This window comes from Labrus bergylta, chromosome 4 (assembly GCF_963930695.1).
Source record: "Labrus bergylta chromosome 4, fLabBer1.1, whole genome shotgun sequence".
Classification (NCBI taxonomy): Eukaryota; Metazoa; Chordata; class Actinopteri; order Labriformes; family Labridae; genus Labrus; species Labrus bergylta.
Window position 1 is genome coordinate 7483345 of NC_089198.1, and position 21372 is coordinate 7504716.

General features: G+C 41.1%; 3 protein-coding genes across 3 annotated transcripts in view; 2 read left to right on the forward strand and 1 right to left on the reverse strand.

Annotated features, from left to right (window-relative positions):
* The first annotated feature begins 603 nt into the window (after positions 1–603).
* Positions 604–3044, forward strand: LOC136179010 (tripartite motif-containing protein 16-like). The gene has a single exon (XM_065953600.1). It carries the CDS (start codon positions 746–748, stop codon positions 2420–2422), a length of 1677 nt encoding a protein of 558 aa, XP_065809672.1. The 5' UTR covers positions 604–745; the 3' UTR covers positions 2423–3044.
* Positions 3045–5998: 2954 nt separating this feature from the next.
* On the reverse strand, positions 5999–12935 carry LOC136178938 (presequence protease, mitochondrial-like). The gene is made up of 14 exons (XM_065953385.1): positions 12824–12935; positions 11948–12064; positions 11699–11828; positions 11402–11522; positions 10423–10499; positions 10148–10313; positions 9788–9888; positions 9294–9414; positions 9151–9201; positions 8205–8317; positions 7925–8047; positions 6649–6794; positions 6229–6331; positions 5999–6092 (listed from the first exon to the last, which is right to left on the reverse strand). Exons 1-14 carry the CDS (start codon positions 12933–12935, stop codon positions 5999–6001), a joined length of 1575 nt encoding a protein of 524 aa, XP_065809457.1.
* A 7890-nt stretch (positions 12936–20825) lies between these two features.
* Positions 20826–21372, forward strand: part of LOC136179009 (tripartite motif-containing protein 16-like) — a 2200-nt gene continuing 1653 nt past the window's right edge. Inside the window, exon 1 of the mRNA XM_065953599.1 lies at positions 20826–21372. This exon is cut by the window's right edge and continues 1653 nt beyond it. Coding sequence (XP_065809671.1) covers positions 20826–21372 — 547 coding nt within the window.

Consider the following 21372-nt stretch of genomic DNA (forward strand, 5'->3'; position numbering starts at 1 on the left):
CATTACTTGTAATCAAACCGACTGTTTTAAGGCAAGGCTTTTTAAGTTAATGCAAAAGTAGGAATCAGTGGGTTTGTATTTGAAACAGGATTATGACTTCAATCTGAGGCGAAGTATGTCTAAAGACAATATCAATGATCTGCTTCAATCATCAGTTTGACCATCTGATAGTCAAAAACAAGGAATAAAGGTCAGGTCAATGTATTTAATCCAGTATGTGAAAACACCTCTTCCAATGCTGGTGAAGTTCAGTGTTAACTCTGACGCCTCCCTGTGGTGTCTCAGATTTTCACAGCTTGTAATGCTGGTGCTCACAGGTAGCTCCGTTCTGACAGTAGTTGTAAAACATGTTCAGTTATTCTCTGTGTTTTATTCACTTCTTTTTACATGTTAAGAAATGTGTGACTAGAGTTTTTTACATGCTTGCTTATAGAGTTTTCTTCCATGCAACAGAGAGAGGTTATGTATTCATGTTGAGAATCTGCCCTGTCAGAGGCATGAAACATGAATCAGAGCTTGTTAACCCCTCCCTCTTCTTCCTGCTCTCAGACTCAGCCAGCTCCACTCTGACGTTTATTTTCTTGTTCCCTCCCCTTTAGATCGACAGTTTGAGGATGGGTGTAACCAACATGTGGGACGGTGCAAGAGCAGACACTGAACAAACACATGCTGTTTAGATGAGAGGTGAAACTAGTTTGATTTCTAAGAAGTGAAACTCAGACAGTCGTCGTTACTGAGAGGATAAATGGCGCAGAAAGGAGTTCAACTAGACCGGGAGGCCTTCTCTTGTTCCATCTGTCTGGATCTCCTGAAGGATCCGGTTGCTATTCCCTGTGGACACAGTTACTGTATGAGCTGTATTAAAAGCCACTGGGACACAGAGGATGAGAAGACAATCTACAGCTGCCCTCAATGTAGGCAGACTTTCACACCGAGGCCTGTTCTGGTGAAAAACACCATGTTGGCAGATTTAGTGGAGGAGCTGAAGAAGACTGGACTCCAAGCTGCTCCTGCTGATCACTGCTATGCTGGACCTGATGATGTGGCCTGTGACGTCTGCACCGGGAGGAAACTGAAAGCCTGTAAGTCCTGTCTGGTCTGTTTGATCTCATTTTGTGAGAAACACCTTCAGCCTCATTATGATTCACCTGCTTATGCAAAACACAAGCTGGTGGAGCCCTCCAAGAAGCTCCAGGAGAACGTCTGCTCTCGTCATGATGAGGTGATGAAGATGTTCTGTCGTACTGATCAGCAGTCTATCTGTTATCTCTGCTCTGTGGATGAACACAAAGGTCATGACACAGTCTCAGCTGCAGCAGAAAGGAGCGAGAAGCAGAGAGAGCTCGAGGTGAGTCGACAAAACATCCAGCAGAGAATCCAGGACAGAGAGAAAGATATGAAGATGCTCCAACAGGAGGTGGAGGCTATCAATGGCTCCGCTGATAAAACAGTGGGGAACAGTGAGAAGATCTTCAGTGAGCTGATCCGTCTCATGGAGAAAAGACGCTCTGATGTGAAGCAGCAGGTCAGATCCCAGCAGCAAACTGAAGTGAGTCGAGTCAGAGAGCTTCAGGAGAAGCTGGAGCAGGAGATCACTGAGCTGAAGAGGAGAGACGCTGAACTGGAGAAGCTCTCACACACAGAAGATCACAACCAGTTTCTACACGACTACCCCTCACTGTCACCACTCAGTGAATCTACACACTCATCCAGCATCAAGATCCGTCCTCTGAGGTACTTTGAGGATGTGACAGCGGCTGTGTCAGAAGTCAGAGATAAACTACAGGACGTCCTGAGAGAGAAATGGACAAACATCTCACAGACAGTGACTGAAGTGGATGTTTTACTGTCAGAACCAGAACCAGAGCCCAAGACCAGAGCTGAGTTCTTAAAATATTCATGTGACATCACACTGGATCCAAACACAGCATACACAAAACTTTTATTATCTGATGGGAACAGAAAAGTAACATTAATGAGTAAACAACAGTCTTATTCTAGTCACCCAGACAGATTCACTTATTGGTGTCAGGTCCTGAGTAAAGAGAGTCTGATGGGACGTTGTTACTGGGAAGTGGAGTTGAGAGGAAATGTTTCTGTAGCAGTCACATACAAGAATATCAGCAGAACAGGGCTCTCAGATGAATGTTGGTTTGGACATAATGACAAATCTTGGGTGTTAGACTGTGACAGCAACAGTTATAACTTTTATTACAACAAAGTCTTCACTCCTGTCTCAGGTCCTCAGTCCTCCAGAGTAGGAGTGTACCTGGATCACAGAGCAGGTATTCTGTCCTTCTACAGCATCTCTGAATCCATGACTCTCCTCCACAGAGTCCAGACCACATTCACTCAGCCTCTACATGCTGGACTGGGGTTTTATGATTCAGAAGACTCTGCTGAGTTGTGTAAGCTGAAGTAGACAGAAGTCATTAGGGGACAATGTGTTAACATGTGTTTTTTTTTCCATGTTTCTACAGAAAGCTGATTATACTTTCTTCACCGCACTCGAATACTATGGTACTTTGACACACACACACACACACACACACACACACACACACACACACACACACACACACACACACACACACTTCTTTGTTTTGTTTTGTTCTTAGTTAGGCGTCTTAGAGTATTCAGAGAAGCGCTATGTTATTATCATTATTATTAATGTTAAAGGTCTCATATTATGTAAAATACACTTCACCATGTTTCTCTAACTCTAATATGTGTCCCTGGTCTGTCTACAAACCCCCCAATGATGAGAAAAGTCCATCCTCTCTGTATTGTGCCTGCTCCACTTTTCAGAAAATGTGTGCTCAAACAGGTCGTTTGGAGATTTTCTCTTTATGACATCACAAAGAGCAGTAACACCTCCCCCAGGTGGGTGACACATCTCATTTACATTTAAAGGTACAGACACAGAAACAGCCTGTTCTGAGCAGGGCTGAAATAGAGGGGTTTATAGGCATGATCAAATACAGGATCAGAGTGGATTTAGAACAAAAGACAGACAAGTTTGAGACTTATTTAAACATGTTGAAGAGGAGGAGAATATGTGACCTTTAATTCATGAAGGTTGTCAGTGCTAGTGATGACTTTTGTTCTCTTATCTGTGCTGTATCGCTAACCATCGACTATTTGTAATGATGTAAAGTTTTGAATAAATTTGCAAATAAATCTATAGTTCATTTGTATACATTTCTCTGTCAGACCAAATTAGCAGTAACTCCCCCAATTGATAGAAAAATGTACAATGAGGTATCTTAAAACATGAATTATAATAATCTAAAAACATCATAACACAATACTAATCAGAAAGCTACGGAGCCCTTAAAGGGACATAGGCAGAAAAAATAAAAATATATGTTTCTTGTGCGCACCAGAAACTAACCGGTGCTCACGTGAAAGTTTCTCGTGCTCACCAGATATCAGGTGCACAACAGAAACCAGCCAGTCTTAGCCTTCTGTGTTCTTGTGATAAAAATGACAGTACAGGACTTATTTGAGCTATATTTTAACCTTGGACTTAATTACAAGGACAGAACTGCTTTGCTTGTGCACCGTCACCGTTATATTGTCTCAGAAAGACATTTAAAACAGATGTTAAAGTCTTGTCATCTGTTTTGGCGCAAGGGATACACTTCGAAATATATTCACAGATTCGGCTTTCCCGGATCCATAACTCATCAGTGGAACATTGCTCTTCCAAAACCGACACCTCTCTGCAATCACAACAAGATAGACTGCGAGCTACATTCGTATTTTCCTCCAAACGAGCCGTCCTCCGCGCTGGGGAACTTGCATTGGCCTCTAAGCCGAGCCGGCTGGTGCTCGAATGCGCAGGGACCGTCTGCAAATTGCAATACTGAAAAAATATGATACAGAAATATTCAATAACTTCACCCAGGAGAGGTGTAGTGTCATGAAAATCATTTTACACAAATGTGATCTCACGTTTTTCATCCTACATTTCTCAGATTGGAAAATAATACTTCAAAAACAAATTGAGGATTTTTCAATAGCCTATAAATAATCCAATGTTCAATAAAATCCCTTTTGTAAGGTGTAGGGTAAAACAAAAACCCATTATGAATAAATGTCCTCCTGCTCTATAAACTACATCACGTTGCTTTGGATAAAGGGCTTTCATGTAATTGTAGTGATTTTTTATCATTAAATATGTAATACAATATGTAATATCTATACTATAACATGTTGTAGTGCCATCAAACTCACAACACACATAAACCATCTTCTCTTGATTATACTACAACTCTTAGTTTGGTAAAATGTGCATAAATGTAATTTTAGTGATTTTTTATCATTAAATATGGTAATTCAATAAGTAATAACTATACTATAACATGTTGTAGTGCCATCAAACTCACAGCACACATAATATAAAAGCGTTAAGCATGATTTACTTTATGTGTGATGAAATATTTCGGTGACCCTAGAGCCTACAATGGTGACTTTTTTTTAATGATATCCATGTTAAAAAATCCCTTAAATTATTATTGCCTTTGTTGTTTCTATCCACTCTGGGCTTTCTGTGTGTGTGTGTGTGTGTGTGTGTGTGTGTGTGTGTGTGTGTGTGTGTGTGTGTGTGTGTGTGTGTGTGTGTGTGTATCCTTTCACCTGCTAACCATGCGTATATGAGTGTGTGTTGTTGTGGTGTTGCCTTTGTTGTTTCTATCCACTCTGGGCTTTCTGTGTGTGTGTGTGTGTGTGTGTGTGTGACATCTCTATAGTGGTGTTTGTGAGTAGGGTCCTGCTGTTGCTGTAGTTTTGGAAGTGGAGCAACATTTTACCTTCATGTGCCGGCAGTGAGATGTGACCGTCCTGTCAGAGTAATAAAGCATTTATTGTGTGCAAAGACGTGTGACTCTGTTTTATTTATCAGTTAATTAGGATTTTAGAAAAGGGAACTGAGGTTAGAGTGTCTGATTTTAAAAACTCAATCATCTCACCAGATGTGTTGACCTGCAGCAATTCTTTGGTTTTATTCACCCTGAGTTTTAAATCTGTTGATTTGTGCTTCAAACCCGATAAAATGGAGGGAAATTGATTTCACCTGTGGTGTTCAAAGACTTGAAAAATAATTGTTAAAACTTCAATTTAAGGTCATAATATTCAACATTAACTAGCAGCTTATTAGCATGCTAACTAGTAGCATACTGGCTGCTTATTGGTCATTATGAAGCACTTATTAGTACCTTATCTACATGACCATAGTCTATAGTTAACAGGTCATTATCTAAGAGTTTGTTCTCATTACCTTCCTGATTACAGCTCATCGATAGAGAGTTAGGAAGTTGTTGAATATGAGTTATGATCTTGATATGATTTTGTTTACTTCTACCTCATAAGGGTCGTACTGAGGGAAACATATTAAGATCATAATTCATGTTCAATCACTTCCTAACTTAGGAACCAATGAAAATGTGAAATTTGTGGAAAATAGGACCACAGCCTCCATACATGGGGCGTGCACAAAAACCGCCACTAGACTACCTGCGCCCCCACAAAGACCAACATGACCTGACTGAGTGTTTGCACATGACTCAGTTTGTTGTTTGAATTAGACAGAATGGCTCTGATGTTCTTCCTCTGCTCTGAGTTTCCCAGAGTAAACCACAGAGGAAGAAAGTCATTTGTATCCTGCAGAAAAAAACAAAAACACCTGATTGAAGTTTATATAAATGATATATCTCTTGATGATACTTTTGCAATGATCCCAAAAAGAAGAGCTCACTCACATAGTGTATTCCAACATGATCATATATTTCATTAAATATATACAGAATGAAGACGTATCTGAACCATGACAGCAGCTCTCAGTCCTCCTCTTGATATTGTGCGCTTCAGCTTTTTGACTCTTTAATAAAAAATCCTAACCGTAGACTTTCAGCATTCAGTACAGAATAAGTCGTGCAGCTGTGATTCTCCAGAAGTCCAGTTGAGTATTTAAATCACAAGTTGCCTACAGACTGGATTATTTTACGATCCATGAGGGATCTTTTTTAATCGCCTCGTTCTCTGGACCCAAGATAGCAACTCCACAAGTCCTCTGACCGACGCCGAGGTATCTGCAGCGAGGGGGAAAACAAGACATGAGTTAACACTTGATGTGGGAATAAACGGGAACAGTTTGTCAGTCTGTTTTTCTTTTAGTTTCTCCTTCTCTTCATTTCTGAGTTATGTAAGGGGACATAAAGTTTGTACCTTTCAGCCACTTCCACCAGACTTTGGTGAGTGACAGCAAAAAGTCTTTCTCTGTGATTCTGCTTTATCTCATCGGTGACTCCGCTGAGGAAGCGACCCATTCCTGCAACACAAACACAGAGTGAACAAACCAGACAGCTAAGAGATAAAGTGGAGACAGTGACGGCTTTACAACAGAGACGGAGACTAAGTTAATAAAACTAATGAAGATCTCTTCATATCTGAACTTGCTTATAATTCAACTTTTTACTCATCATTTTATTCATTAATCCTTTAAAAGCTTTTAACCTCCATTAAAGACTTCTAATGTTGAAGTTGTCAGTAATGTACTGAGATGTTAAAGCTCCAGAGATCTGATTGGAGGAGGATCAGGTGAGGCATCCTGACAGCAGCTGGAGGGATCACTCAGTCGTTCCTCACCTTTGTCCGCGGGGGCCACAGGCGAGTCAACAGCCGAGAACACTGACAGTTTAGCTTCATCGATGTCCTGCTGGGTGAACTGTCCCGACTTCGCCCAGTCCACACCTCGACGAAACGCAGACAAGGTCTGCACCGAGTTTGGATCCCTTAGAGAAGTACGAGAAAGAAATACAAAATCAACGACACACTGTTCAACTCAAAGAAGATTCTTTTTAAACGTAGAAGTCATTTGGAATATTTTATTACAGCTTCCAAAAACGCCCCATGATGGCTTCCCTTAGTAAATTGTTCAGTCTTCTGTGTCTCTTTTTTTCCAGACAGATCGCCTGAATATTCTTGTAATATAAACATTTTGCATTTTGGACAAAAGGAGGAAGAAGAGGTCAAATTTCATTAGATTAGAAAAAAATAAGTGCTGCTGCAACTTTGGTTCTTTCGCTTCTCTCTCTTAAACTTTATTTGAAATCCATTTTAAAGGTCACATATTCTGTTAAATCCTCTTCACCATGTTTCTATGTGTCTCTAGTCCGTCTACAAACCCCACAATGATGAGAAAAGTCCATCCTCTCCGTCTTCTGCCTGCTCCACTTTTCAGAAAATGTGTGCTCAAAAAGGCCGTTTAGAGATTCTCCCTTCATGACATCACAAAGGGCAGTAGCCCCTCCCCCAGGTGGGTGACACTCCCACAGCTAGGTGTTTGTTTTGCCCTCTGAGTCTGCCTTCTCACCGTAAACAATAGAGCAGGTAGCGAGAAAGCCTGAGACACCCGAGCACTTCCAGAGAGGGGGCGTGGTCAAACACAGCTCATTTACATATTTAAAGGTACAGACACAGAAACAGTCTGTTCTGAGTAAGGCTGAAATAGAGGGGTTTATAGACATGATCAAATACTGGATCAGAGTGGATTTAGAACAAGAAACTTCACACACATGTTTTGAGGAGCTCTGAGACTTATTTAAACTGGTTGAAGACGAGGAGAATATGTGACCTTTAACAAAATTCATATCTTGAAGACAACCCAGCCTGCCCCCTTTTATAGAATCTACCTCTACTCCTTCATAAGTACGGAGATTTTGTATGTATTAGATTCCATTAAATACACCTATTAACCAAAATGCACATCGTTTTCTAAGGTTCGAGAAAGCCTGAGTGTATATAAAATATTAAACTTGTTTCAGCCAAGGCAACAAAATGAACTGTTATTGTATTTCAACGTCAGCACAATTTCCACAATGTTTTTTAAAACTTTGTTGAGTGTGGTGTTGCGGCCTCTCACCTGTACGAGTAAAAAGAGAAAAGACCTCCTCCCATCCTGGCCCCGCCCCCGTAGGCTCCTCCCTTCTCCCTGATTTCTCCATGCAGAAACTTAGCCGTCATCATCCTCGCCAAGATGCACAAACTTTAAGAGAAAAAAGGAAACAAAAAGTTTTTATTACACTTTAGATGAACTAAAAGTTACACGTAGAAAAAAGTAGAAAGACAAAGAACTGTCCGTGTAAATCAGACTTTTAAAGGAAGTGCTGTCACTCATCCCTGCCAGGTACAGGTGTGGTTACCTGGCGTAGTCGTGGTGGGAGAAGGGTACCGTACGAATACTCTCGCTGATAAAGTGAACAGGGAAGGGAAGCTGGAAGAACGTTTTCATCTGACACGGCTGGAAGTTTTGCTCCTGAAATCAGAGAAGATGATCTTTACTGTCACTGTACAAGTACAACAAAAACCTGTCGGAGCACACCTGTAGAGAAGTAGTTAAATATAGAACATATACAAATACTAAACCCACCAGTATATATACAAACAAAACAGTTATATTATACAATAAGATGTAAACTATGGTTAAAAGAGAGCTGAGCGGTACTGGTGGAATATTGTACTCAGGTATTTAAAAAAAACAAATAAGCGTTATATTTATAATCTCATGCATGCACAGGACTTTGTTTTGAAGGAATGTCTCATAATAAAGGACAAAATAAAATTACAGGTGATCTCACAACTATTGAAATCAAAGGTTCAACTGTTTTGTGTTGGTGTTATTTTGCTTCTTCAAAGATTTTTGACTTTAAAATCTGTATTTTTGCGTTTCTATAAGACGGCCTTTCCTCATCTTTTCCATTATTTTATCTTCTTTAATCTGCAGAGACGGTTCTGCCTTTAATATAATGTGAACTCACTATGGCAGGGATATATTTAGAGGAGTGGTTCTTAATGGGTTTAGCTTTAGGACTCACCACCATCTCCTCCTGCGACCAGAGTTTCTGATATTGTTCAACCTATCAGGTTTATTTTCAATGAAAGATGTTTCAAAAGATGTGACAGAACAAAGATACAGAACATAGAACTTTACAGACTTTTTGACACCATCATTTTTTTCCCCTAGGAACTCAGTCACGACCCACTGAAAACAGCTCTGTGACCCACTTATGGGCCCCTACCCACCAGTTGAGAACCACTGACATAGCGAGCAAACAAACAGAGAAATGTAAGATGTTCCTGAAAACTTACAGAGATGAGTTTCCGGCTCAGCCCCGAGACATCCGATGGGTCGAGAGGCCTCTTTAGAAAAAAAAATCAAGAGAATATTAAAATCTAATTTTAAGAATTATTCTGCCTGCTTTCATGTTTTGATTTGTTTGTTGATAGTTTACCTCAATAATGTTACTTCTGACCGGTTTGCGCTCCTTTCTGTTGTCAGCCACGTCCTTCATGAAGCTCTCCAGCTGTGCTGCCGTGTCCGACATTTTCTGTGGAGTAGTGTTGATCGCACACCTGTAAGAGACAAACATTTACATTGACGAGCATGTTACAAACAGACCCTTTATATTGAAACCATGTTGCAGTAATTAAAATAACATTAACTGCAGAATACTGTCACTATCTCTTCATCATTCAAAAATCTATCACCATGGAGGCGACCATAGCCTAGTGGTTAGTGGACGCCCCATGTGTGGAGGCTGTAGTCCTCCAAGCGGACGACCTGTGGCTCATTTCCTGCTTTCCCCACTCTCTCTCTCTCTCTCTCTCTCTCTCTCTCTCTCTGATTTCTGACTCTGTCCACTGTCCTGTCTCTAAAATAAAGGCCCAAAAAGCCCCAAAACAAAACCTTTTAAAAGAAAACCTCTCCTCAGGTGTAACATCTCACCTCATGTTGTCCGGGTTGAGAAGATGCTTCTTGATCCTGACGAGCGTTCGGATGACTTGGCTGAGGTCGGACAACTCAGCGACCCTCTTCATAAACTTCACCTGAAGTAATCATTGATAAAAGATGGATCAAATATGAAGCGAGAGAATGGAAAAACAAAAAACCTCTTGCACAAAGTAGGAACAAATGAAATTGTCTCTGCTTGTCAGAAAAAAATCATGCTATACTGTATGTCTTGAATCTGCGTCTGCGTAATTTACTTCAAGCTTTAAATCACTATGACAACACTTCTTAAAGCTGACGTGCAGGAGTCAGACACTATCATTTTAGTTTTTTAGGATCAACACTCCAGGTGCATACCTGTTCCATCCCACCAAGCGTCTCATTGAGGTCTCCTGCTGGAGTCAGGTGACGGCCTGCACGTGTCATGGCGTACATGTGGCCCGAGTAGGAGATCCCATTGGCTAACTCCTGTGCTGACATCATCACCAGCACTCTCAGGCGCTCCACCTCGTCAAAGTGGGGGCTGTAGTGGAAAAAAAAAAAAAAAAGATAAATATCGAGCTGTCTTCTCAGCCTCCTCGAATTTCAGGACACATTTTCTCTCAGTTTATAAGAAGTGATGGAGGACGTACTTGTTGAATATGTCGCTCCACAGATGAAACATGTGAGGAAGGTTTCTCTCCAGGCAGGAGGAGGACAGGAGGACACCCTGGAACAGAGAACACAGAGACAAGACTCTTCTTTGATTACCTGTTTTATACTGATGTAATGTAACCAGCAGCAGTTAAACACTGAACCAAGATAAATCACAACCTCTGTTTATGTAACACACGATCACTCAGTTTCAATTTCTGCAGCTTTGAGGAGACATTTGATTTTTGAAGACGACGCAGCAGAAAGAAGATGGGTTTCCACAATGCACAAGAATCATCATAATAAAGAACAAACATTTAATTAATATAGAATAAAGTTACTAAATTACATGTGATGTCATATATGAAGGAACCTGACATGGAGCAGCATACTTCATTACTCCATTCATCCATTTTCTTCCACTTATCAAAGGTCAGGTCTCTGTGGCAGCAGTAGTAATTCAACCCAGACTTCTCTCTCTCCAGTTCCTCCTGAGGGATTCTGACGTGTTCCCAGGCCAGTGGGGATATACACAGTAATCCCTCCAGTAAACTCTGGGTCTACCCCGGGGTCTCCTCCCAGTTGGGGCGTGCTCAGAAGACCTCAAAGGGAGGCGTCCAGGTGGCATCCTAATCAGATGGCCGAACCACCTCGACTGGCTCCTTTAGATTTGAGGGAGAAACGGCTCTACTCTGAGCTCTACCAGAATGTCTGAGCTCCTCGCCCTCTCTCTAAGACTGAGCCCAGCCGACCTCTGGAGGAAACTCATTTCAGCCGCTTGTATCCACCATCTTATTATTTCGGTCACTACCCATAGCTCATGATCATAGGTGACCGGTAAATGGAGAGCTTTGCCTTCAGGCTCAGACTCACTCCCTACATCATCTAAAGTATTCTTGTCCAGAAATGTCTCTGTCCAAACATTACTTCTATCCATATATTTGTACGACTTTTCAAACACAGTAAGCTGGTACTGACCTGCTCGTACATGTCCAGCTGGGTGGAGTCAGGGACGACCTGGGTGGAGACAGACATGCCCCCAGTCCTCAGCTCCATCTGCTGGGACTGTTGTCTGTAGTCCAGACCTCCACAGCCCATCCTGATTTAACAAACAGACACACATGCAATCTTTAAAATGCTTTCAAACACCACCTGTCCAAACCTTACACAAATACAGAAAAGATCAATAAAGCATAATATCTTCAAACTTTTCATATACCAGGTGACACATTTTGAAATCTTGCTCTGGTCCAATCGACTGTCAGGTGAACTTACTTGGTGACAACGCTGCAGAAGAGCGGGACATAGAGCCTGAGGTCCTCCGGCAGTGTGTTGAGACTGCACATGGCTCTGAAGTAAACTAGCCCGTTGGTGGGCTGCTCACAGTACTGCACCGGTACGCCGACTGAAGGAGACAAGGAGAGGAAACATTTTAAGGGGTTTTAACCACAACACTCTGAGATGATTCTTCCTTGTTGTGTATAATGTTTTATAAACTTGTGTAGAGCGGACACTGGGCCGTACCTGCTGTGCTGATCTGAACAGGAGTAACAGGGATCGTGGGCTCAATGTCAGACACTTTCAGCGCCGGCAAACAGGAGGCGTCCTGCGTTTTGCTCTGAGCAGCCAGCAGCTCCAGACCTTTTCCCAAGAAGAAGAAGAAGAACATGAATATGAAACAGACAGTTAAATCAGAAGTGCCTCAATCAAATCCTTCTGAAATGTTTCAACAAGTTTTACTGGTTGGGTCATAAACAGAAAAGTGAATGCAGGTGAAATGTTCTTTTATGGTTTTCCATCAGTAAATCTCTGTACTTTAATGTTTCTAACAAGTCCCCTCAAAGACGGTTTTTAATATTTAAGGCAACTCCTCACCCCCTCGGACTAAAACTGGCAAATGACACTCAATTCAGTAACACTTTTGTCAGTCTTTGAAAACTTATAGAGCAGCTTTGAATGATTTGCAGCTCAAAAAACATCTTATTTATCTGATACTGGTGTCAATAAAAAACACCTCAAGCCGTTTAGCGCCCTCTGCTGACTCATCCTGGGATTACTCCAACATATGTTTACCTCATGCTCTATAACTCTGCCTATGTTTAGTTTGAACATGCAGCATTGTAACACTATATGACTAAATGAGGGATCTAGAACAGGTCAACATGAATATATTCTGTATACAGTCACATTGCAGCGCTTGATGTTTTTTTCTCAGTTATTGTGTTAATCTGATGGTTTATTGGATTTTTTGGGGCTTCAATCAAATCAATCAAGCAGCCAATAAAAGCCTGTTTGCTTCAGACAATTCTGTGTGATTTCACAGAGTCAAGCTCAGAAAGTGTTTTAACAGAAGCAGAGAAACACAGATTTCCTCCGTGGAGCAGTTTCAATCATTTGTACCTTTTTCATAGATGTCTTTTTTGTCGCTGTCTGACAGAGCATGGATCTTTTTCTGGAGCTTCTCCTCCTCGGCTTTGGCCTGTTTCTCCAAGTAGACCTCATCCGGACTCATGGACAGGGTCAGTCTGTGTGTGTTCTCCTGTAGGGGGGGTAATGGGGATTTGAAGAGGAAGAGAAAAAACACAAATGATACAGAAAACCTTCAAAGTTCATGTTTTTTTGTCATGATCTTAAAACACTCCAGGGCTGCTGAGGTTGACCTTAAGAGCAGAACGAGTATTTCCCCCTACAGAGAACATTAGTGAGACTTGTAAAAGGTTTATTCTTGTATTTTTTTTAAACCTTTTTTTCACATATTTCTGGATGTTTTGAAGAAAAGTACTTTCCCAGTGTCACACACCTTAAAGTAGAGCTTGACTTTGTCCTGGAGGAAGCGAGGGTTTTCCTTCAGGGTCTGTTTGAACTTGGCAACGCTGTCGTTGATCTGCAGCAGCTCCACCGGGTCGCCGTCGTGGTTCCACGATGACGCAATGTACTAGAAAAAACAAAAATGTATATACATACACAAACAGCCATGAATAATGAAACCGACATGTGAAACATGCAGCAGAATCCACAAAGCGATTATAACATTACTGACAAAATAAAGCTAATCTAAGTGTCCTGTTTGACTCTTACATTGATGTATAGTGATTAAAACTTTACTTCTCATACACATGTGTAATCCCTTTAAATATTATACTCTCTGTGATTATTGAGTTTACTGCAACTCATCAACAAAAGGAAGAAATCAGCAAATAAACTGCTGTGAAAACAAGCTCATCTCATACGTTTAGACATGTTTAAAACATTCTGTATTTGTATAGAAATACACAGAGTATATAGTGGTAGAAACACAAGATTTCAGCAGAGACAACATAACTAACATCATCATTCTTCCTGACATATCTCACACATAGAGGTTTATAAATACATGCAGTGTCCTTGTGTTTGTGAACTCACCGAGGCCAGAGACAGGCCGAAGTTTGTGGACTGGTGCTTCATCTGGATCTGGATCTTATGCAGGAGAGCGTCGATTCTTTCCTCCTCAAAGCCGCTCCTGTCGATGATGACGAGGACTCATTTTATCTTATGTGCCGTTTCAATTTCATGTAACCAAGCAACTCATCATCCTTCATGTGCAAGTAGACCTTACAGTTTATGGCTTTATCAAAACAAGCTGACACTTAGAGAGAGCAGGTTTGTAAACATATATTAAAGTCTTAAATACAAAAGGGAGCGTGGGACTTACTCGATGATGTCGTTGATGGTTTGGCTGATGATTTGCTTCACTCTCTCGGTGTCCTCCTCGGCCATTCCCTGCAGTCCTATACTGAACGACGCCTCTTTGGTGCTGCCGTCATATCTGCAGAACACAACATTTCAGAACAATGCAGTACTCTGAGCGCTGTCTGCAGCACATGAGGCAGAGCATCACAGCTCAGCAGCAATATACTAAAATGTTAAATTATCTTTTAATAGATATTTCTAAAAGAAAGTTGTCATCTAAGTAGTTTAGCAAAATCATATAGATGAAAACCCGTCTTTAAAGAGTAACTAAACCCCCAGAGTACAAAGTATCTAAATTTAAATTCCACATTTTGTGTTAAAAATATGCATAGCTACGGCCCTCTACAGGTTGAACCCAGCTACTGCAATTACATTCTTCTATTGGCTTATCTGGTGTTTAGAGAATTGCATGGATTGACAATAACTGAAATCTTAGCGGCTGGCTGTAAAATATTTACAAACGTGCCAAAATGAGGATGTTTATTTTAAAACATTAGAGCCATAACATTCAAATCCTCCAGGGGGCATCATCCCCATCCTCTCCTGCCCCTCTCTGTCGTCTCCATCGGCTGTCTCAGCACTGACAGATCAAATGGTTCTGGACCATCGTTGAGCCTCTGGATCAGAGAAGTCCTCCACATCAAACCAAACTTCTGTCCTCGCTGCTTCTCCAGCCGTCGCTCTAAATAACCTCTGAGCTTGCTGATCAGTTTATTTGTGAGAGTTTGTTACTTTGCGTCCTGCGTACTCACCCTACAACAGAGGAGAAGTCAGTTCCTATATTGGGTTCGATGAGAGCTTTGTAGAAGGGAGAGTTGGGTCCAGAGATCATGAGAGACGACAGCAGGCTGAGGGTGAATCCTTCAAATGTGTCAGTGATGCTGCACGGGGAAAAAAACAAAGAGATTTGAAATATTTCTGAACAATAGGACTCGCTAAAAACTTCACTTTGAATGAAGAGAATTGTTGAGTGAATCCTTTCTGTACTGTAAAGCTCTCAGTCTTTAAAAAGTCGTCGACATGACAACCAAGATGTAGTGAATAAAGAGGAGGATGGAGGCTCTTTTTATGGCTTCTCCCATCTTAATGCAAAATAAAAAGAAATGATTTTCGGTCTTACTCTCCCAGCAGGTAGCTCACACACAGCGTGTTCTGCCGGGCCGGATCCGGAGCCAGAGCGTCAGGGCTGCAGGTCGTAGACTTACAAAAGCCCCTTTCATTTCATTGAACACCACTCCTTTAAAGACCAGAGGGGAGTTGGGATCTGTTGGGTTTTCATTCTCCAGCCTCCAGCCCTCCTGCCTGCAAAATCAACACAAACAGAAATGAACTAGTGAAGAGCAGATTTCATCAGCGACTGTTTCAAACAAGTGATATCAGAAAGGTCTTGGACTCTTTTAGGCTGGCTACACACTCGACAATATTCAGATCTTAACCTATTTAAAAAACGTGGGAGACCAAAGACATAAGGACAGCTAAATGATTCTAAACATTATAATCCTCCGACTGCACACACTAGACGATTTGACCCGACTGTGAGACCACACACCTGCAGTTTGTAGAAACGAGTTCACAGTGGTGATCCCACAGACACGAGATCTCACAGAAACTCGTGTGATCAAACGTGACTTCAGAAGAAAAACAAATATGGAAGACAGTCGAGACATTAAAAAGCCACTCATGTTGTTACTCAAGCTGCTCTTCTTTTTCTATATTCCTCTTGGCTCAGGGCACAGTTATGTTTGTGTTCACTGGCATGTTTGTGAGCTGTAAAAGTGATGCTCTCTTCGCTCTCTTTTTGGCTACTGCAGGTATTCAGTCGGAGGCAGCCCGATCTGGAATGGTAAATATCAAACATGTTTTTGTATTTAGGATTCCAGATCGGGGAGGCTCTGACTCGATCAGGAGCTGTAAAATAATCGTATTGACACCACACACTTGAAGATTATTTGGACAAATAAAAGGCCCAAAATCAGGCCTAAACTCCCCTAGTGTGAAGCCAGCCTCAGGACAAACAGTCCAACTAACAGAGTTAACAGCTGACTATAAAGACAAAATCTTCACTGAATATTTAAAAGTTGACTTTTGCTACAATGCTATCAAGTCAAATAAATACAAACATGAAACAAATATGAGAAGCAGCAGTCACCACTCACCAGAAATCCTGCTCTCGTAAACACGGGAAGAAAGCTGCATCCAGATAGACCGAGAGAAGATTCTGGAAGTCTTTTCCATTTTGGGTTGAGAACGGATACATGGTGTAGTCACTGGCTGTTTACGAAGGGAGGCAACAACAAAAAAACATGTCAGACATAAAGCTCATCAGCAAGCCAAGAATTAAGAAACAATCATCTGAAAGTCATTTTCTCTTCTAAAACTGACCGGTAAAACTATTAAAAGATAAGCTAGCTAATTAGCTTTTTATTTAACTGTAGGAGGATTATGTGTATGAAACATAAACTGTAAATATTAATGGATGAAGCCTGAGTGATGTCACCCATCTGTTACAGCAGGGGCTCCTGAGGCTCATCAGCAGCAGCCACCATGCTGGAAATCCTGTCTCAGTCTAACTTTTTAGACTGAGAGCTGGAGCTGAGGCGGGTTTTAAGCCTCGTACACATCGCACCCACCTGTCAATCATGTCAGCTACTTGGCTAAACATGGTTAACACGTATCGTTCCTCAAATCGGATTTGTTGTAGAAAAATACACTCTCCGTACAGTGTGTGCCCATGTGGACAACAACTAATCCAGGCTGTTAACATATTTATTCATGCTGTAAAAACAGTTTTTTATTTGCATGTGTTGTGTGAATGTGAATTCTGGTGTTCCTGGAGCCAGCCTCTAGTGGACACTCGATGAACTGCAGGATTTTGCACTTCCACATTGGCCTCATTTTTCAACACTACACTGGTTGTGCAATTCTTTCATTACTTGGAATCAAACCGACTGTTGCAAGGCAGGGCTTTGTAAATTAAAGCAACAGTAGGAATCAGTAGGTTTGTATTTGAAACAGGATTATGACTTCAATCTGAGGCGAAGTATGTCTAAAGACAACATCAATGATCTGCTTCAATCATCGGTATGACCATCTGATAGACAAAAACAAGGAATCAAGGTCAGGTCAATGTATTTAATCCAGTATGTGAACCACCAGTATGTGAAAACACCTCTTCCAATGCTGGTGAAGTTCAGTGGAACTCTGACGCCTCTCTGTCCAGCCTCTACATGCTGGACAGGGGTTTAACTGGACTCCTGGAGACTCTGCTGAGTTCTGTAAGTCATTAGGGGACAATGTGTTAACATCTATGTTTTTTTTTCCATGTTTCTACAGAAAGCTGATTATACTTTTCTTCACTGCACTCGCATACTACGGTACTTTGACGAAACCAGTAAAGCCAAATTTCTTGATTTCAATATCATATGTGGACGTAGGACATTCCTCTGACCAGTCCCTCTCGTTTTCCTTGCACCACAGCAGACATGGATCTCAGGCATTCTGTTAACCTTTCACCCTCGCACGTACACACACAGCCTGTTCTGAGCAGGGCTGAAATAGAGGGGTTTATAGGCATGATCAAATACAGGATCAGAGTGGATTTAGAACAAGAAACTTCACAGACATGTTTTGTGGAGCGCTGAGACTTATTTAAACAGGATGAAGAGGAGGAGAATATGTGACCTTTAAGTCATGAAGGCTGTCAGTGCTAGTGATGACTTTTGTTCTCTTATCTGTGCTGTATCGTTAACCATCTACCCAATTGATAGAAATATGTACAATGAGGTATCTTAAAACATGAATTATCATAATCTAAAAACATCATAACACAATAGTAATTAGAAAGCACAGAGGCTGAAGGCTGCAGGAAATATTATCAGACAAAAAAAGTGATGAAGAATATGTTTTTATGCTCCTGATATGTGGAAGACACTGCATCTGAAAATCAAAGTAACAAACTCTCTGAATTATAAAATTTAAAACAATGTAAGACCTATCTTTTTAAACAGACTTTCAGTGGAGAGTAAAATGACAGAAGATGTCTTGTTTTAAATACTTTTACTGATTGGATCGAAACAATTGATCGTTTATTGGTGGGATGTTAGTCTTCTAAAAGAACGGACTTATAGCTGTACATTAGAAATGTATCTCATTCATAAAAGTATCCACTGTTTCAGCCAATACCATTCTCCTTATTTGACTGTTTAGGTGTCGCTCTATTGTACTTAAAAAAAGAACGGCCTTTTTGCAGTTTCCACTAACGAGCCTCAGCCAGACTGAAAAAATAACCTGATAATGACTGCAGAGTATATCAGTCAAAAATCCAAACGTCTCTAGTTGAGATATTTGTATTCACTGTTGCATCATTACTACAAAGTTTGATTAAACCAGTCTTCACTAACTATTATTGGGTCGAAATTCAAACATCTGGGTACTACAGGTACACTCGGTCTCACCCAGCCTTGGTCTTGGTCTTGACTCGGTCTGGATCCCTAAATGTCTTGGTCTTATCTCGGAGCACTCCTGTCTCAGGTACTTCTTGGTCTCGGTTAGTGAAGTCCTAACTTATTACTATTTCATATAAACCATTTATTCAAAGTTCACATTTATAAAGGTGTATCGACACATTTCCTTAAGGTGGTGAAGTTCAGTGGCACTCTGACACCTCCCTGTGGTTTCTCAGATTTTTACAGCCCTGTATTGCAGGTGCTCACTTCAAGCTGCCTTCCCGCATTAGTGTAACCACTGACATGAGAAGGGACACTGAACCAGCCTCAGCCAGAATATGAACATACCTGATAATGAATGCTCTGTATATTTTATTCACTGTTGAAACATAACTACAAACTTTGATTTCACCAGTCCTGAGCCTACTTACTTGTGCCTGATAAAGAAGTGAAGGTGGGTAAACTGTAGAGTTGCAGTACTTAAAATCAGTCTGGGTCTGTTAAAGGTCTCGGCCTCGTCTCGTAATCTAAAGCATTTTTACTTGGCCTCATCTCGGTCTCGGATTTTAAAGCATTACCAATCAAGACCACCACTGATGGGATATTTTTCCACGTCATTACTGTGATAAGAAGGTAAACGCCCCTTTCTAAAAGAATAAAAAAAAACTTAAATTCATGATTTGATTTATATCCCCCGGTTACTGCTGAAACCTTCTGGGTGTTACAGTTTAAGTGAGTGACACACCCCCTGCACACAAGATGATGATTGTTTTATTGATATTTATGGTCTTGGTCTTGTCTCAGTCTCTGAGCACTCTGATTTCAGGTTTGTCTTGGTCTCAGTTCGTGTGGTCTTGACTACAACACTTGGTAAAACATACACAGATGAAACACAAATTTAAACTTCTGCGTACTATTTTATTGTACTTTTGTATGAATTCTCCAAAGTCTAACCTCTCTATTGCAGCATTACGTCTTTTATGAATCTGTACGTTGTTGTTTGTTTGTTTGTACACTGTCTGTGTTGTCTTCTCCTTTAAAGCACAAGAAATCTTTTTTCAGTTATACAAAATAGCTCTATGAAACTGTAGATTTCAGAGGAAACCAAACATGAAGCTTTTCAATGTTTGCTTCAACTATTGTGAGCTGTAAGTTATTTAAAAACATCATGTGGTTATTCAATGTTGTCTTTTAATCTTCACTGTATGATAAAACTCAGACTGACAAACTCACACTGTCCCTTTAAGAGAATTCATCACATGAGTGAGGGCAGCATGGTAACCTCTCCCTATTGCTCAACTCCACTCTGTGCACACATTTCCTGGTTCCCTCTCGTTCACTAATATAGGAGTGCAAGATGGGTGTAACCAACAAGTGAGCTCCCCAGCCCCGTGCAGCGTGGATCAGCAAATGAGCAGCGACAAAAGGACACTGAGGTATTTTTTGTCAGTATACTACTTCTACCACATATTGAAATTCTTTCATTACTTGTAATCAAACCGACTTTTGTAAATTAAAGCAGCAGTAGGAATCAGTAGGTTTGTATTTGAAACAGGATTATGACTTCAATCTGAGGTGAAGTATGTTTAAAGACAATATCAATGATCTGCTTCAATCATCAGTTTGAGCATCTGATAGACAAAAACAAGGAATAAAGGTCAGGTCAATGTATTTAATCCAGTATGTGAACCACCAGGATGTGAAAATACCTCTTCCAATGGTGGTGAAGTTCAATGTTAACTCAGACCCCTCCCTGTGGTGTCTCAGATTTTCACAGCTTGTAATGCTGGTGTTCACAGGTAGCTCCGTTCTGACAGTAGTTGTAAAACATGTTCAGTTATTCTCTGTGTTTTATTCACTTCTTTTTACATGTTAAGAAATGTGTGACTAGAGTTTTTTACATGCTTGCTTATAGAGTTTGCTTCCATGCAACAGAGAGTGGTTATGTATTCATGTTGAGAATCTGCCCTGTCAGAGTAATGAAACATGAATCAGAGCTTGTTAACCCCTCCCTCTTCTTCCTGCTCTCAGACTCAGCCAGCTCCACTTTGACGTTTATTTTCTTGTTCCCTCCCCTTTAGATCTACAGTTTGAGGATGAGTGTAACCAACATGTGGGACGGTGCAAGAGCAGACACTGAACAAACACATGCTGTGTAGATCAGAGGTTAAACTAGTTTGATTTCTAAGGAAGTGAAACTCAGACAGTTGTTGTTACCGAGAGGAGAAATGGCGCAGAAAGGAGTTCAACTAGACCGGGAGGCCTTCTCTTGTTCCATCTGTCTGGATCTCTTGAAGGATCCGGTGACTGTTCCCTGTGGACATAGTTACTGTATGAACTGTATTAAAAGCCACTGGGATAAAGAGGATGAAAAGACAATCTACAGCTGCCCTCAGTGTAGGCAGACTTTCACACCGAGGCCTGTTCTGGTGAAAAGCACCATGTTGGCAGTTTTAGTGGAGGAGCTGAAGAAGACTGGACTCCAAGCTGCTCCTGCTGATCACTGCTATGCTGGATCTGAAGATGTGGCCTGTGATGTCTGCACCGGGAGGAAACTGAAAGCCTGTAAGTCCTGTCTGCAGTGTCTGGCCTCTTACTGTGAGAAACATCTTCAGCCTCATTTTGAAGCAGCTCCATTAAAGAAACACAAGCTGGTGGAGCCCTCCAAGAAGCTCCAGGAGAACGTCTGCTCTCGTCATAATGAGGAAATGAAAGTATTTTGTCGTACTGATCAGCAGTCTATCTGTTATCTCTGTTTAATGGACGAACACAAAG

Excerpts from the sequence above, each read along its gene's own strand:
- LOC136178938 (XM_065953385.1), bottom strand. The coding sequence starts at position 12,935 with ATGAGTCCGGATGAGGTCTACTTGGAGAAACAGGCCAAAGCCGAGGAG. Across the intron at positions 9,889-10,147 it reads CGCTTGGTGGGATGGAACAG|GTGAAGTTTATGAAGAGGGT; the intron begins GTATGCACCTGG and ends TGATTACTTCAG. Across the intron at positions 6,795-7,924 it reads TTCTCTTTTTACTCGTACAG|GGATCCAAACTCGGTGCAGA; the intron begins GTGAGAGGCCGC and ends TACTTCTCTAAG.
- LOC136179010 (XM_065953600.1), top strand. The coding sequence starts at position 746 with ATGGCGCAGAAAGGAGTTCAACTAGACCGGGAGGCCTTCTCTTGTTCC.